At 55.6% G+C, this 16,120-nt stretch overlaps 1 protein-coding gene across 1 annotated transcript; it reads left to right on the top strand.

The window, feature by feature from the left end:
• The first annotated feature begins 527 nt into the window (after nt 1-527).
• On the top strand, nt 528-6,992 carry RNF135 (ring finger protein 135). The gene is made up of 6 exons (XM_074160001.1): nt 528-875; nt 1,804-1,872; nt 2,441-2,632; nt 3,757-3,913; nt 4,793-4,894; nt 5,748-6,992. The coding sequence occupies exons 1-6, from the start codon at nt 528-530 to the stop codon at nt 6,281-6,283; spliced, it is 1,404 nt and encodes a 467-aa protein (XP_074016102.1). The 3' UTR covers nt 6,284-6,992.
• Nucleotides 6,993-16,120: the final 9,128 nt, after the last annotated feature.

Raw genomic sequence — 16,120 nt, 5'->3', positions numbered from 1 at the left:
TGGTTTGGCATATGTTAATTGTTATTTTGAGATGAGCTGAGTAACCCGGGATGACCTCAGAAGAGATGAGTCCATGTCCGTAGCCTGATCTTCCCAGGGCCGGGGCTCTGCTCTCCGGGATGGGTAAGGGGACCAGCCTCGTCAGCAGCTCTGCCGTGACTCATAAACCCGGGAAATTCCCTCTGAAAATGAAATCGTGCCGCGCGCAGCAACCTCTTTAGCGAGTCAGTAAAAGTCAAGGCCAGGTCACGGCGAACTCCGCCTCCCGGCTCCCGTCTCCAACGAATCCCCGGCCCAAGTCGCCAGCGGAGGCAGAGCCGGGCCGGCGCTGGGCTCTCTGGCTGGGCCGGGAGCTGTCCCGGGGGGCGGCCCCGGGGAAGAAGGGGGTACGGCCCCGCAGCCGGCCCCGGCGCTAAGGGCGGAGCGGAGCCGCCCGGCCCCCGGCGCTCTCCCGGCTCCGGCGGGAGGAGGCGCCCCGGGGGGAAACGAAACCGAGCCTCCCTCCCCGGTCCGCCCCGGGCCCGGCCATGGCTGCCGCTGTCAGCGTGGAGCGGCTGTTGGACGCCGTGGAGCTGAGATGCGCTTTCTGCCTGCAGTTCTTCAGCGACCCGGTGCTGCTCGCGGGCTGCACCCACAGCTTCTGCCGGCCCTGCGTCCTCCCGCACTGCCGGGGGAAGCAGCGCGCCTGCTGCCCGCTCTGCCGGGAAGGCTTCGAGCTGAAGGACCTGCGGCCCAACCGGGAGCTGGCCGCTTTGGTGAGCTTGATCTCGGAGGTGGTAAAGGAGGAAGAGTTGGAAACGCGGGATGAAACGAAACCCTCCGAAGCCGTTCCCTGCAGCGACCGGAGCTCGGTGGGGCGGCGACCAGAGGAGAAGGTACGGCCGGATGCAGCCCGCGGCACCCCCCGGGACAGCCCGGGGCTCCTTCCCCCGGCACCCCCCGGAACAGCCCGGGGCTCCTTCCCCCGGCACCCCCCGGGACAGCCCGGGGCTCTTTCCTCCGGGACAGCCCGGGGCTCCTTCCCCGCGGCACCCCCCGGCACCCCCCGGAACAACTCTTGCCACAATTCTAAATACTTCACCAGGGTCGTGAACATGGGAAATGGCTGGGATTGAGTGAACTTCATCTTTCTCTTTGCCCCCGTTTGCATTTCACGCGGTAATATTGGCATTGTCGTAACCATCTCGTGGACGTTGAGCAGATTGATTAATTTAGGTAAAGCCGTGTTTGGGGTTCATCGGTGGTGTCTGATACGTTGAGGACTGCACAGCTGACTAATACTTGTGCATGTTCAGCTGATGTACGATAGTAATAACCAAGTGTTCTCTGTGCTGGGTGTTATTTATTGCACCGGCATCGCATTGGAGACTCCTGAAAGGACACATAAAATTATTATACAGTGCTGCAGCTCCACCCAGCTGAATGGACAAAATGGGACTTGTTCATTACCTAGATCTCTGCTTAAAATAACTCCCAAACTTGGAGGAGAGGAGAAAAATCTGTTGACTCATTATTTTAGCACATATGTATCTAAATAGTCTTCTTCAGCCTCTGCAGTCGAGCAAAGGGCTGAAGCTCACAATTATATTTGAATGTGTAATTGATGGCTGTTGCACGTTGACTTCCTTGTGACTATTCCCACTCAGAATTAATTCTGAGGGGTCTTACAGACCCCTTATCAACCAGTCCAGTGCTTAACTAACGTCAATGATTTAGGGATTTTTACTATCCTGCTGCTCAACCTAGCCATGCTTCCTTTGGAGGTTCTATAGATAAATGGTCCAACGTGTCTCTTGACAAAAGGAAGAGATATGGGACATCTCCAAGGAAGAGACCATCTGCTTCTTGAGGAAAGGTCTGAATAAAGCAAAGGTTCACATTGTACAATCACTGCCTGCAGGTGGCTTCCGTTCCCACTGTTGGCTTCTGTTCCCGCTGCCACCTGGGGACAGGACTGACTCCAGTGCAGCCTTCCAGCCCAGACCAGGGATCTGCCTTGGTGTTTCCTTCTGTTGCCATCACAACTCTGTTTTTATTGATGCAAATAAACTATGGCACCAGCTGTACTAACTCCTATCTTGGCTGGCACAAAAGCCACTGGAGTTGTGCATTGTTTCCTTTTTCTGCCTGCCTCAGGAGTAGCCTGAACGTTTCTGTAACTCTTAGATGTAGAATGTAAATCATCCAGAGGGAATACTGATCTTTCTAAGTTGTCAAGGAGAGACTGCTGGCCATAAATTAGCCAAGATCCTTAACGTAACCAAAATCTCATTGTAGCTAATGCAGGAGAGTGTCAAATAGATTTTATTCCTTTGAATCAAGGTAGCTGTTTCTGGTCTGTAGGAGTCAGTCAAAGACCACATTAGATGGGGCAGTAGATTCTCATATTCCACACATCTTTTCAACCAACACAAGGAACTCTGTGTTTTCTGCCTTTCAGGAATACGCATCTCAGATCAGAAGGCAGATTACTGAAGATTTTTGTTGCATGAAGGATTATGTTGAAAGACAGCAGAGAAACACACTGATGTTCATTGAACAAGAGCAAAAAGCAGCTCGAGAGAAAACTGAAGAGACCATTCACCAGCTCTGTGGTGAAGCGAACAAGCTCACAGACGTCAAAGCCCAAATGGTAAGTGATGAAGCGGCAGAATACGAGTAGAAACTCTTAAGCTGACTGTCTTGGAGAGCTGAAAATGTACAGGGCAGTCTGAGGTCCCCACTGCACTATTCTCACTAGAGATAATGCTCCAATTCACAGCCATCCCTGTTACCAGGGGAAGTTTGAAGGGAGAAATTCAGAGTGAACAAGTATTAGCAAAGCACAAGCTGGGGATGCAAGTCAGAGCTCGGTTTGTTCCGAGGATGTTGGTGAGCTGAAGTGGGGACTGCATTGCTTAAATCCAGTCCCAAGTCAAATCTAAGGTTAAGATAAGATCCTTTATTATCTTTCTATTTTCCAGAATATGTATATACACATATGTCTGCAAGTTAAAGAACTCACAAAGTTATTAAGTACTTTCTAACAACTGTCTTGGGGGAAAAATGTCAAGGGCTCTCAAAAGAGGCAGTTAAACCACTCTCAGTTCTGCAGAGCCTGTTTTGATGTTGAAAAGAACAATGCAAATTAGCTAGCAGGAGTTTGGAGTGGGGCACCCTGAGTGTGACAGTGCCAGGCAGCAGACGTGGACTTTGAGGGCAAGGCACAGGGGCTTGCGTTGGGATTCTCCTGGTGTGACTATGTTTGTCAGTCTGATCCAGAGCCCCGTTACAGGCAGTGAAGAGAAAAAGGCACTTTTAGAGCGTGTGAGTCATCTGGCCTACTTGAGACGCCTACCTGCAAGTGAGATCAATGAAGCCTTCAGAACATCTCTTTCTTTCCACAGACTCTAAATGAAGACTGAGAGAACAAGCTCAGATGTAGATTTCCACAATTTCTAATTTGAGGCAGATGAGGCTTATCCATTTGTGCTTATTTTATGCTAGATCTCATACTAATACACTTTAAGACTATTGGTTTGGGTTCTAGGACAAGAAGAAAGTTTCAAAATAGAAAGTTTGTGTATGCGTATGGATACACTAACCTGAAATCTTACAGAAAGCTATCCTCCAAAGGAAGGTCTCAATAGAAAGAGTAAGATTTTAGAGAGATCACTGCTGGTTTTCCACTCTGGCTGTATAATATAATCTGACATGCTAGATGTTACTGCTGCTGTTGGTTACATCTTCCCCTTGATTCTCTTATGTCATTATTAGAATAACTCACCTGAGAGAGAGAGGTACAAAGGCTCGCCTTCAACAATGACTAAAACAACACTTGATGAGAAGCTTAATGTTGTCAAAACTGCTGTAGAAGATCTTAAGAGAAAGTTGGAAATTTTACTTTTGGACTACGCTCAGCAGTTCCCACCAGGTGAGTTTTCCTTATTTTGAAATCTCTTTCTTGGAGGGAGTGGATCCAGCAGGGCCCTGCACGTGACCCCCCTCAACTCCGTCCCTTGCGTGGAGTTGGGTTGCTGTACTTTGACACTGCTTTGTGTCTAAGCAAAGCTTTAGGCCTGGTATGTCCCTTGCTATGGAGTTCTCCTCCCAGCACCATCCCTCTGATGTAGGAAGAACACTGAGTGTTTTGAGAGCAACTTCAGACTGACTCAAAACCCCACTGCCAGTGGGGGTCAATCTTCCCTTTCCCACCCTTTCCAATACTACCTGCACCGGTTCTCAAAAACCTATATTTTTCCCTCAGGGTTTTTCTTATCTCAATCATTTCAACAATTGAGTGTACAGCTTTCCTCCATGATCGTTTTTACGAGCAAAACCGAGGAATCAGTGGGTGGAAGTGTGGGGCAGGAACTTTTAAGGATGGCCTTCATGATGAAGCTGATGTATTATGCAGTTACACCAGAAAGCGCCTGCAAATGAGTCTTGCAAATACGCACTACAACGTCACAGAAAGTAAGAAACAGCCCTTAAAGCTGTAGGGCTGAACGTCAGGCGTTTTGGTCAGCAATTAGAATAAAAAAATACTTTGCGCTTATGAACTGCACGTGCAAGGAACACAAGAAACATATGATACTCAGAAAAAAAACCCCAAAGAATGCTGGATAAAAATGGGTAAAAAAATGTTTGCCAACACATCCTTGATAACTTATAGAATCAAAAAAGCAACTCTTTGTTTTGTACTTTAACCACTAGCTAGGTTTATTTTATGTCTGTTTGCCTTTAGAAGCGTAAATTCTTCCTATTTACACTTTGAAGAAGTGCCTTAACGCTTTAATTTTTTTGTCTTTAGTGCAACCTCCAGACTTGTATCAGGAGACAAGTGTCTGCTCATTGTCTCCAGTGTCTGCAGCTAGAAATCCAGAACCAATGATTTCAAGCCAGTTTTCTCAGTGTAAGTATGTAAGCCAGCGTGACTCTTCAATAATGATACTCAAGGGACTATGAGACACTGGCTTTGCTGAAGAAAACTCTACTTAGAAACACCAGCAGGAGATCTGGCTGTTTACCTGAAGCTTAGAAACACAATGAAGTTACCATGAATTCATGAGTTACTGCAGCATGATGCAATACTGTTCCTGACTGCATATGTGAGAGAAAAAGGATCAGAAACCTGTTTCGTGGAGGGATAGAAGCTGCGTTGTGGCTTGAGCTGGCTGCAGGGTCTGAGTTGGTGTATGGGCAGTTACCACACCTTATTGATCTTTACTGTGTTAAGCCATAATGGCTCCATTTGTCTGAATTCTGCATCATTTTTGCAGAACTAATTTTACAGTCAACACAGTACTACAGCTGCAGCTGAAAATACAAAACAAGTGTTTTTGCTGATAAAATGTGCAAGAACATGTCCCAGTCAACAGATGACTGTCAGTTTTATCAAGGGAAGCATCCTATTTATTATTGGCAAAGGGGTAATTTTTTTCTAAGATTGTGTTTAGGAAAAAGATCCATCCTGTAGGATGCCAAGTACCTTCACCTTCCCAGTGCAGTGCATGAGTCTGTCATGGACATTTCCTCAGTTGTGCCTGTTAAATCTTTCAGTGTGCTCAGGATACAGTCATTAGTGTTTGGTTGAGGATTCTTGCTGATTTGCGGGATTAAACTTTGATTATTGTATGGCCGTTGGTTTTCATTTCTGTTCTTCAGTAGGGGTGCACATCCACTGTTATTTAGGATGCATGTAAATACTGAGGCGATCTGTCTTCTTGTTGCCTGCAGGTGAGAATGTTTTCCTTTCTCTCTTCTAGGGGCAGCTGATGTGGCTTTTGATGTCACAAGAATAAATAAGCACTTAGTGATCACAGCCCAGAACAGGACAGTAATGGTTTCCAGTTCCCCGATTGATTACGAGCCATCACCCAACAGATTCTGCATCAGCCAAGTGATGTGTTCGCAGAGCTTCTCTGCTGGGTGCCACTATTGGGAAGTAATTACCAAGGACAGTGATGGATGGGCTGTTGGAGTTGCTCATGAAACAATTGGGAAAAGGGATAAATTAGGAAGAACAGAGCATTCCTGGTGTGTAGAGTGGCTAGGTCCCAAAAAGCAGCTGTCAGCATGGCATAGAAATCAAGAAACATTATTACCCAAGGATAAACCATTGAAGGTTGGAGTTTTTCTGGAGCTACGAAATAAAACTGTGTCCTTTTACTCCATCACTGACAAAGAAATGCTTTTGCATACCTTTGAAATCAATACTTCAAATCCTCTTTACCCTGCTTTCTGGCTATATGGTCTAGAAAGAAATGGATCTTTAACTCTAAGTCACACAAACAGGAGGTAAAGGCAGTTCAGAAAAGTGTACACAATTTTGGCTGTGACTGCAGAGCTTCTATACAAGCTTCAGCGTCTCCCAGAGGAATTCATCGAGGAGTACGTAGCGACCTTGGTCTTCCTGGGAATCAGCAGCTGATACTTTGCTTTTCTTCGCGCAGTGCTCTGGTGTAGCTGAACACTGAACTGCTGTCACTGAACACTCTGAAAGGACTTTAGACTAAATGCCCATTTGTAAGATCCCAGTGGTGCCTGTGTCAGCTTCTAAAATGGAGGCAGCTCTCAGTGCTGCCAACAGCGTAATGCACAGCTGGTGCCGCTGCCTCTTGTTGGGACTGAGGCGTCCCTTCCCGGTGCGTATGGAAAAAGAACAGGGCCAGCATGAAAAACTCCCTGGGCACCTCTGTTTCCCCAGACAAGATAGGCCCAGGAGCAGCAATTTGTTATGCTTTGATCATACATCACCGCTCCATTTAAAAGGGAGCGCGTTGAGTGGCTTCTGGTGTTCCTGTACGTTGGAGGCGCTCAGTTGGTGGGCACACACTGCAGCCAGTGCCGTTCCATCGCAGTGCTTGAAATCTGCATCATGGCTCCTAATGGCAGAAAGCTCCATCACTGACCCAGGGAAGCCCATCCCTGTGGCCACCGTTCATGGCCCCCAAAACAATAAATAAGGTCAAAAGTTGTTTATTAAGTAATAAATAAATCACTTTTTGATCACCAGCTGTCCCTGCCTGGGTGCTGGGTGCCCTGGGTCTGTCCCTTGGGGGCCTCGGTGTATGGGAGAGGTGGCGGTTGGACGAGTCCCGCTTGCTCTCCACTGCCTTGTGCATTCCGGGCTGGTGCTCCGCTGGCCCTGGCAGGGGGGCAGGGGAGACCAGAGTGAGCCGGGATGGCACGGAGCTGGGGGGGACATGGTTGGGGAAAACCCGGCACCCGGTGGGTGCCCTGCTTTCCCCACTGTCCCCAGCCACAGGATCCTCTCCCCAAGCCTGCCCCGGCCGTACGCTCTTTGCCCGTGGGCACAGGCTCATCTGGGTGGTCCCTGGAGACGTAGCCATCCTTTGCCAACAGATCCACCACGTTGCACTGGGAGGCAGAGAGCGGGCTGGCTGAGCCACGGGGTCAACTGCAGCACCCCCAGGCAACCCTCCCACACCCAGCTCTCCCTGGGGAAACTGAGGCACGGACCCCCCAGGGGCTCAGCCTCAGCCCTATCCCTACCTTTGTCATCCCTGCCTTGTTGGGGAGCAGGTGATGCCCTCTCCGTCCCCATGACTGCCTTTCATAGCCCCAAAAAAGGGAAAAACCCAGCAAAACGGTCTGATGGTCAGACTTGGAGGGTTAGAACAGAAAAGAAGTTCTTGTTGATTCTTCTTGTAAGCTCTTGTCTGATGGACTACTCGGGTTCAAAGATTTTCCCAGTGTTTGAATACTTCCTCAGCTCGTCTGGAAGCATGTGTTTATCTGCATTTCCTTTTCCCTGCTTATCCGGCCCTTTGCTTTGGAGCAAGACAGGGCTCTGTGTTGGTGCTGTCAGCAGCAGCCTTCTGCCATTCCCCCATCTAAGGGACAGGGCAATATCTATCACGCTTTTGGATACCTCAACAAAATATAAAAATAAATTGAGTTGCTTCCTTGCCAAGACTGGTCTTCTCCTGGATAGCTTCAGCCCGGACCAGGCTTTGTGACCGGCAGGTCTCGTCTCGGCACAGGCTCATCCCTCCTTGTCAGGGACACTCACCCTGCGATGGAGCGAGATCAGCCTACGCCAGCTGATAGGCAATAAGGTGGAAAAGGCAGCCGGGACCCTCGGCGTCTGCAATCCCTGTGGATAAATAACTTCATCCCAAGGACCGGCCGGGAGCGGGGCAGGGACCGGCCGCTCCAGGGGGCGGGCCGTCGCCGAGCAACTGGGGACGCTGCATTGTCCCTCGTCAACCGTCGCGCCCTGCATTGTCCCTTGTCAGCCTCGTCAGCCGTCCCGCCGCCGGTGTGATCACTCTGTTGCGAGTAGGCAACAGAGGAGGAGGAGGAAGAGGAAGTTTTCGACCACCCATCCCTCACACCAGTTCCATTTCGCCCCAGGCACAAAGGCTCCTGTTTCCCTCAGGTCCCTCTGTGGCTTTGGGCAGGGCAGAAACGATGGCCCAGCACAGCCTGTATCAGCTGCTGGACATTGCCATCGGTACACCCGACAGCGGGGCCGTCAACTTCACCGCGCTGCGCAACCTGCTGCTCGCCGTGCTCGGGCACCTGGGCCTGCGGGACCCGCCTGCCCAGAAGCAGGGGGACAGCCTGACCCCCCTCCTGGAGGGGGACCAGCCCACCGAGGCACCCCCTGTGCTGCAGAAAGAGGGGGACAGGGCCCAGGGCACGGGGCAGCAGCCCCAGGAGCCCGGAGAGCAGCTGCCCGGGAAGGACTCGCTCCACGAGACCACGAGTGGCCCCCAGCTCACCTCCGTGGCCACCGACGTGGGGTGGATGAAGGACAAAATCAAAGCAAATGAGAGCGGCATCTCCAAGGTAGAGGCTCTTGCCGATCTCCTGGTTGCTCCCCCGCGAGATGCCCCCTCCTTTGGGGTCCATGCCACTGTTGTGCCACCCTTAGACCAAGGTCTGGTTTAAGCCTGAGCTCATGTTGCTTCACTGTGGGGCTTCACTGTGGGAAAGGGACAGAGCTTTGGGGAGGAAGAGCTAGGGCTGAAATGCTGCTCCAATTGCCCTGGGTCTTCCCCGTGTTGCCATCAGTGAGTCGTGGTGGGTCCAATACAGCCCACGGTGCCCTTGGCTCCCCTGGATGGAGGCTCAGCACCCCTGGAGGTCTGGCTCCACCACCCTCTCCACCCCTCCCTTCACTGCTCCTGAGCTTCTGCCGGGTACCACATCCACTCCTTGGGCAGCTGAGAGGCTCCATCAGCACCTCATGGGTCTCATCTCCCCCTGCAAATCCCCCGGGCTCGCCCACGGGCTAAAGCTGGCCTTGATGGGGATGGAAGAGGGGCCTCCCCCAGCACAGCGCTGATCCACTGGTGACCGTGCTTTGCCCAGGCATCCCCCATGGGGAGCAATAAGCTCGGGCTGAAGGAAAGAGCCACCATCATCACTCCCCGGCCAGGTCCTGCCAGGGCCGGGATACTGCGGGAGAAGGTGGCAGGGAGGGTTTCCCCAGTGGCTGGAGGGGATGGCGCCCACTTTTTTGTTAGCAGTGGGTGTTGCTGCCCTGGCCAGGCTGTGGTCGAGGGAGCTGCAGCAGCTTTTTGCCCTTCAGATGGGCCCTGCCAGCCTGGCACTGCCCCCCTGCTCTGGGCAGACCACAGCAAGGGTAAAGGTCCTGGTCCCCAGGGACATCAGGGACCCTCTCCCGGGGCTCATCCCTGCCACCCCTTTCTCCCAGGCCATGGCTCTCCCCCAGGACCTCCTCGAGGAGATTGGCACAATGAAGGAGGCGCAGTCCCACATGGAAGAGGAGATTCGGACGATACAGGAGGCGCTTGGCTTGGTGAGCTGCTGCTGGTGCCCCCGAGAGGGAGCTGGGCCCTCGCCCCCTCCCATCCCCTCCTCCCAGTCACCACCCAGCCCCTGCCCCGCAGCCATCAGCCATCAGTGTCCCCCAGAGGGAAGGGCACCAGGAAAAAAGATTGGAAAGGGCGTCTCAAGGAGGGGAGAAGGGGAGCTCAGCCCAACCCTCCTAGAGCCCCCCACCCTCTGCCCGCCAGCACTGCCCTGGGGAGGGCAGAAATGGGCACCGCTGGCTGCAGGTCAGGCTGCGGGTAGAGGGAACTGCAGGCATCAACAAAAGGGATGCTCAGGCACTTTGGAACCAAAGAGCCATAAAAGAGACACATGGGAGCTGGGAGGGAGGGAGATAAAGCTCCAGGCAATACAGCCACAGCCCTGCCCAGTGTCCCTCTGTCTTGTGCCCAAGTGAATTTGTGGATGCTCCTTTTAAATCCTGCTCCCACATCCAGGCTGGTGTCTCTCTCCTCTCCCAGCTCCAGGGGAAACTCCAGGATGCTGCCAGCCAGCTGCCAGGCCACCACGACCAGAAGTTGGATTATGATGAAGCATGGACGGAATCATGTCTGGGTCCTGCAGCAGGACAGGAGGTAGCTGCATCCCTGACTTCCTTGAGGTGACCAGCCCTCCTGTGTCAGGGCATGGTCCATGGGTTGGTGGTGCTGGGCATTGATGCTGGGGAGTCCTGTTCTTGAGGGTGCCGTCCCCCCCAGCTACGTGGCTGAGCTGACTCCTTGATCCCTTCCTTCCCCAGAAAAGCCTGAAGGAAAAGCTGAGCCTCGGCCCAACCCCGGAGGAGGTGAGCAGCATGGCAGACTGGGAGGTGCTAGGGGATGGCTTGCCTGGTGGGCAACAAAGCGGGAGAAGGAGGGGGTAGATCCCAGAATTTGGCACTGTGAGATGGTTTCCAAATCCCACCTGGGGCGGCTGCTCCTCAGACACAGGCACAGCCCTTTGCGCTGGGAAGAGGGTCTGGTCCAGCAGGTCTGGAGCACCAACCCCCCTTGCTGGAGACCAAAAGGCCTCGTTGCTCCCCAGGCTCGGCTGCTCAAATGCTGCTGGCCCAGAGGGCCACCGAAGCACTAAGGGGGCTGGGGAGGGCCCGGGCAGCTGTGGCCATGGGACCAGGGGGTCTGTGCGGGGTGGGCAGCCTTTGCTTTGGGGTTCTCATGGTGTGCTTGCATTGGGCCCCGTGAAGCAGTGGTTTGGGGACAGGGAGTGGGGACATGGCAGGGGGGCCTGGGGTCTGTCCTCGCTGCTGCATGGCTGCCCGTAAACCTGTTCCCTTTTGCCTCCTCTCTCCAGGAGGGCACTGGGGGCCAGTCTGCCCCCTCCAAGCCTCCCCAGGTGGATGTGGACACCCAGCATGAGGCAAGCTCCTCTCTGGGACCAAAGGGACCAGGGGCACAGCCTGTGCCCAGCACAAGCAAGGCGACTCCAGGGACACAACCTGGCTCTGATGAGACGCAAGCAGGGACACACAGAGCACCAGTGAGCCCTGAGAAGGTGGCAGGCACTCCTTCAGATGGAAAGAGGACTTCTGATGCCAGTGCTGTAACCCTGGAGATGCAGCCAGGATCCCCAAGCACCCAACTCACTACCCCAGGGATGGAGCCAGCATTCCCTGGCATCAAGACCACCACCCCAGGGGAGCAGCCAGGGTCCCCTGGCACCCTGAGCTCCACCCCAGCGATGCAGCCAGGATCCCCCAGCACCCAATTCATCCCTCCAGGGATGGAGCCAGCATTCTCTGGCATCAAGACCACCACCCCAGGGGAGCAGCCAGCGTTCCCTGGTGCTCAGAGCACCACCCCAGCAGAGCAGCCAGGGTCCCCTGGCACTCAGAGCAGCACTCCAGGGATGCAGCCAGGATCCCCCAGCACCCAACTCACCCCCCCAGGGATGGAGCCAGCATTCCCTGGCATCAAGACCACCACCCCAGGGGAGCAGCCTGGATCCCCCAGCACCCAAGTCACACCCCCAGGGATGGAGCCAGCATTCCCTGGCATCAAGACCACCACCCCAGGGGAGCAGCCTGGATCCCCTAGCACCCAAGTCACACCCCCCGGGATGGAGCCAGCATTCCCTGGCATCAAGATAACCACCCCAGAGGAGCAGCCAGAGTCCCCTGGCACCCAGACCACCACCCCAGGGGTGCAGCCAGGATCCCCTGGCATGTCCCATTTGCAAGTGCCAGCCATGCCCTGGGAGTCCTCAGCCTCCAGCCATGTCTCTGACTATGGCGTGGGGACGGTGGAGGCTCTCCGCCACTTTGGGCAGCTTGGCCACCTGAAAGAGCAGGTGGCCCACCTGGAAGCCACAAAGTCAGATCACACGGAGGATGAGGAGCCGCATCTGCTCTTCCCGGAGGGAGGTGGGAGTCTTGAGGGGACTGGCGGGGGGGGGTGTTTGGTGTGGGAAGACGCTGGGTTGGGGGCTCATTGTGCTCAGAGCCTGGCCCCAAGGGGGAGATCCCCTCACTGACAGCATGTCCCCTTGGACCATGTCCCTCTAGATGAAGAGAGCATTGCCCTCCGTGGTCAAGAGTTCTCCCTGCAGAACCTGGCCAGTGAACTGCAGGAAATGAAGGAGAAGGTGAGCCAGCAGCAGTTCCCGAGGGGGCTGCAAGGATGCTGGGGGTGTGTGTGGTATTTGAGCAGGGAGGGGGCAGCTGAAGGGCCCCCGTGCTGCAATGACACGGGGGGCCGTGCCTGACTGCCACCATCACCGTTCCCAGATCAGGCAGCTGGAGGATGCCCTTGGAAAGCTGTGGGTGTCTGGAGCAGACAGGAAAGCAGATGGCAGCGACCAGATCGCCCTGCAACTGGGGTAAAAGGATGGGAGAGGGTCTCCTACCCCGTGGGGCTGCCTGTGGGAGCCTGGAGCGCTGGGAGCATCCTGGTTTGGGACACAAGGGACACCCCCCTGAGCAGCCCCAGTGAGGCTAAGGCTGCCTGTGCCCTCATCTCGCTGGTCAGGTCTGTGCTGCAGGAAGTAAAGCAAGAGGTGATGGAGCTGAAGGGCCTTGGACTGCAGGAGATAAAGCAGGAAGTGTTGGAGCTGAAGGAGCTGGAATTACAGAAGATAAAGCGTGAGCTGAAAGAGCTGGGAGAGCACTGGGACATGACTGAGGCCACGCTGAAGCAGTTGATGACAGAGGTGGCTGAGTGGATGCTGGCACAGGTGAGGTCCAGGGGGAGCACTCCCACCACCCGCCGTCTCGGAGGGTGGTCCTGGTGGGGTTACCGGCCATGTCCCCTGGCTGGCTGGGGCCATGGAGCCTCCACAGCACCTAGGCTTGTTGGCTGCATCCATCCCATCTCAGAGCAGATTCTTTCTCCCCTTCCTGCAGCAGGACAAGCTGAAGGCTATTGAGAGCGTGGGGCAGGAGCAGGAAGAGGCGCAGGCAGCGTGCCCTGCCTGCTCTGGGGACACTGGAGCACAGGTTGGGCAGCTCCTGCAGCGCTATGAGAAGCTGCAGGAGTTGGTGGACTCCCTAATGTCCCAGCAGGCGGTGGGCAAGGCCATGAGGCAGCTGCCGAGGAGGAGCCAGGTAGGGAGATGCTTACGTGGGGGGCTTGGGAGGGAGCTGCCATGACTCCCCTGGTTGGTTGTGCTGTGCTATAACATGGGGGAGGTGGGGGCTCACTGTTCCTCAAATTGGCTTGTACAAGTTAGCGGCATGGAAGGAAATTAAAGCCTTGGTGCAAATGTCCCGCTGGTACTGATAGCCTGTGGCCAGCGGCCAAGTAACCTGGGTCTGTCCCCCATGGGGCAGCCAGCACCTCCTTGCACAGCACTACCTTGTCATCTTCCTCCCTGAAGCAGGATGAGGAGGTGCTGAAGTGCATCCAGACCACCATCGTGCAGGTGCAAGGGAACTATGAAAAGCTCAGCTCCGTCATGGGGAACCTCCTGCACGACAGTCAGCAGCAGCAGAAAGATACCGAGGTAGGTGGCTGAAACCCCCACAGGGTCCGAGCATCCTCCCGGCAGAGCCCAGGCTGGCCACCACAAGGGATTTGTGGAGGCAGGGGGTGCTGGGCTGGCTGGGAGGCAGCTCCAACCCTGCCATGGCATCATAGGGTGCTTTCTGTTTTGGAAGGCTCTGTTCCAGTCCCTGGAGAAGGTGGTGAAGGACAAAGCAGACAAGAACGACCTAATGATGGAACTTGATGTGGTATGGCCTCAAGGGTCCCTGGCAGGGTGACAATCACCCCTTGTCCCTTGGGTGCTCAGTGGCAGAAGTAGCCAGGGGAGGGAGGATTTCCAGACCAGCTGCAGGTCCCTTGCTAGGTGTAGACCTGCCTCCTCCCAGGTCCCTCCAGCTGATGGGACCAACCCCACGGGGGTGACAGGGCAAGCAGGGCCATGCAGCCACTTCTCCCTCTCCTCCCGACACAAGCTGGCCCTGCCCATGGTACTCCCACCCTTTCCCCACTGCTCTCCTGCCTTTCCTTCTTGCTAGAAAGCAGACAAAACCACCCTGGCCGGCAAAGTCAACCGCAGCGAGTTTGACACGAGGATGGAGCGGCTGACTGAGATGGTCAAGGAGATGCTGAGCCGGCAGATGGGCCAAGAGAAGGTCCAGCAACAGCTTAGTGAAGAGGTGGCCTCCAAGGTGAGGGCTGGCTCATCCCCACCACACAAAACTGGCACCTTTGGGGCTTGGCATCCCTCTGAGGGTCCTCTGCTGTCCCATCTGGGGACCGCAATGTCCCATCCCGGGGCGGCTGGCTGAGGGTATACACCCATCCACAGCTGGATCACATGGAGCTGGGGGCTCTCCGGAAGCAGCTGGAGGGGCACTGGAAGAACATCCAGGAGCAGCTCCAGAAGGAGTCACAGGCAGAGGCTGATGATGCAGCTGGGACTAAGAAGTGAGTGTGATGGGGATAGTGGCGGCTTTGGGGACACCTCGCTGCTGCCTGCGAGCTGCCTGTCTGTGTCCCCTCCAGGAGCTCACCTAGCCCTTTTCTCCCCACTCCAGCCCGCTGACCCATTTCCACTGCCTGTCCTGCGACCGGCCCCTCGACATGCGGGTGCCTGGCCCGTGAGTAGCACCCGGCGCCGTGGGTGGGACGGGGCGTGATGGATGCTGGTGGTGGGGGGTTTGGGTACCTGGGTGGTCCAACGCTGCCAAGCCCCCTCGCAGCCTTGCCTGGCAGCAGGGGGGACAGGGAGCCCTCCCCGGAGGGCAAGGAGGGGCTGTGGGCTACAAGCCCATGGGTTTCGGGGTGCTGCCCTGAGCTAGGGTAGCTCATTTCTCCCCCATCACCCACGTGTGGCTCCTGCCCTCCCCAGGCAAATCGTGACACTCCCATCCCTGCCACCGCTGTCCCCCCGCCTCGCCGAGCACTCCGGTACCATTCCCAAGCTGGAGCAAGAACAGCAGCAAGGCCACAGGTAGGGGACATGGGGACCCATCCCTGCCCCCTGGGGTGCAGGGTGGCCCTGCCCTGGCGAGGGGAGAGCTCTTCCCATGGTGAGGGCGGAGGGGTCCATGGGGCCTGGGCAGGGCAGGGAAGAAAAGATGTGCTGCAGAGGGTCGGCTCTGCTTGTCCCGGCTCTGTGGGGCTTTACAGTTCCCCTTCACCCCCCCATCTGGCCCAGGTCTCTTTCTCAAGTGTGCTGAAGCCACATGTGATGAGTCACGTCTGGTCTCAGGCTGACCTTGGGCTCGGCGAGGTCAGGTTCCTCCTGTGAAACAAGTTGCCGAAATTAAGTGCTGCAGCTTGGACACCCCAGCTCCTGCCGCCTGGTGTCCTTGGAGTGGGATGCAGGGACCTGCCGTGGCCACAGCTGGCTCACCGGGGCTGTGGGGAAAGAGCAGATCCAGCAGGATGAGTGGGGGTCTCCTGTAGCAGTCGGAGGGGAGTTGGGAGGGACAGACCCCACTGGGGAGCAGCCCTTGGCCTCCTCCCTGGCAGAGCAGGCTGAAGCGTGGGATGCTGCAGCACTGGGCACTGAGCATCCCCATGCTTGTCCCACAGGGAGCCACTGGTTGAGGGCAGGTACCCCACCGTGCCACGGAGCTGTGGGGGCCGGCACACTGTCACCACCCCACTGCAGCGTCGCCAGGGCCTCCATCCCCCCCGGCGCCTCCAGCCGCTCCTGCTCCCCAACAAGGTAGGGATGACAAAGGTAGGGATAAGGCGGGGGTGACTGAGGCTGAGCCTCTGGGGAGTCCGTGCCTCAGTTTCCCCAGGGAGAGCTGGGTGTGGGAGGGTTGCCTGGGGGTGCTGCAGTTGACCCCGTGGCTCAGCCAGCCCGCTCTCTGCCTCCCAGTGCAACGTGGTGGATCTGTTGGCAAAGGATGGCTACGTCT

The sequence above is a fragment of the Numenius arquata genome, chromosome 17 (genome assembly GCF_964106895.1).
Source record: "Numenius arquata chromosome 17, bNumArq3.hap1.1, whole genome shotgun sequence".
In the NCBI taxonomy this organism is placed as follows: Eukaryota; Metazoa; Chordata; class Aves; order Charadriiformes; family Scolopacidae; genus Numenius; species Numenius arquata.
The sequence above is the reverse complement of the archived record's forward strand: the minus strand, read 5'-3'. Positions and strand labels throughout refer to the sequence as shown.

What these genes read in the sequence shown, in the direction of transcription:
- RNF135 (XM_074160001.1), top strand. Translation starts at nt 528, where the DNA reads ATGGCTGCCGCTGTCAGCGTGGAGCGGCTGTTGGACGCCGTGGAGCTG. An exon ending in GGCGGCGACCAGAGGAGAAG is followed by an intron (nt 876 to 1,803) that starts GTACGGCCGGAT and finishes TCTTGACAAAAG; the next exon opens with GAAGAGATATGGGACATCTC. An exon ending in TTCAAGCCAGTTTTCTCAGT is followed by an intron (nt 4,895 to 5,747) that starts GTAAGTATGTAA and finishes TCTCTCTTCTAG; the next exon opens with GGGCAGCTGATGTGGCTTTT.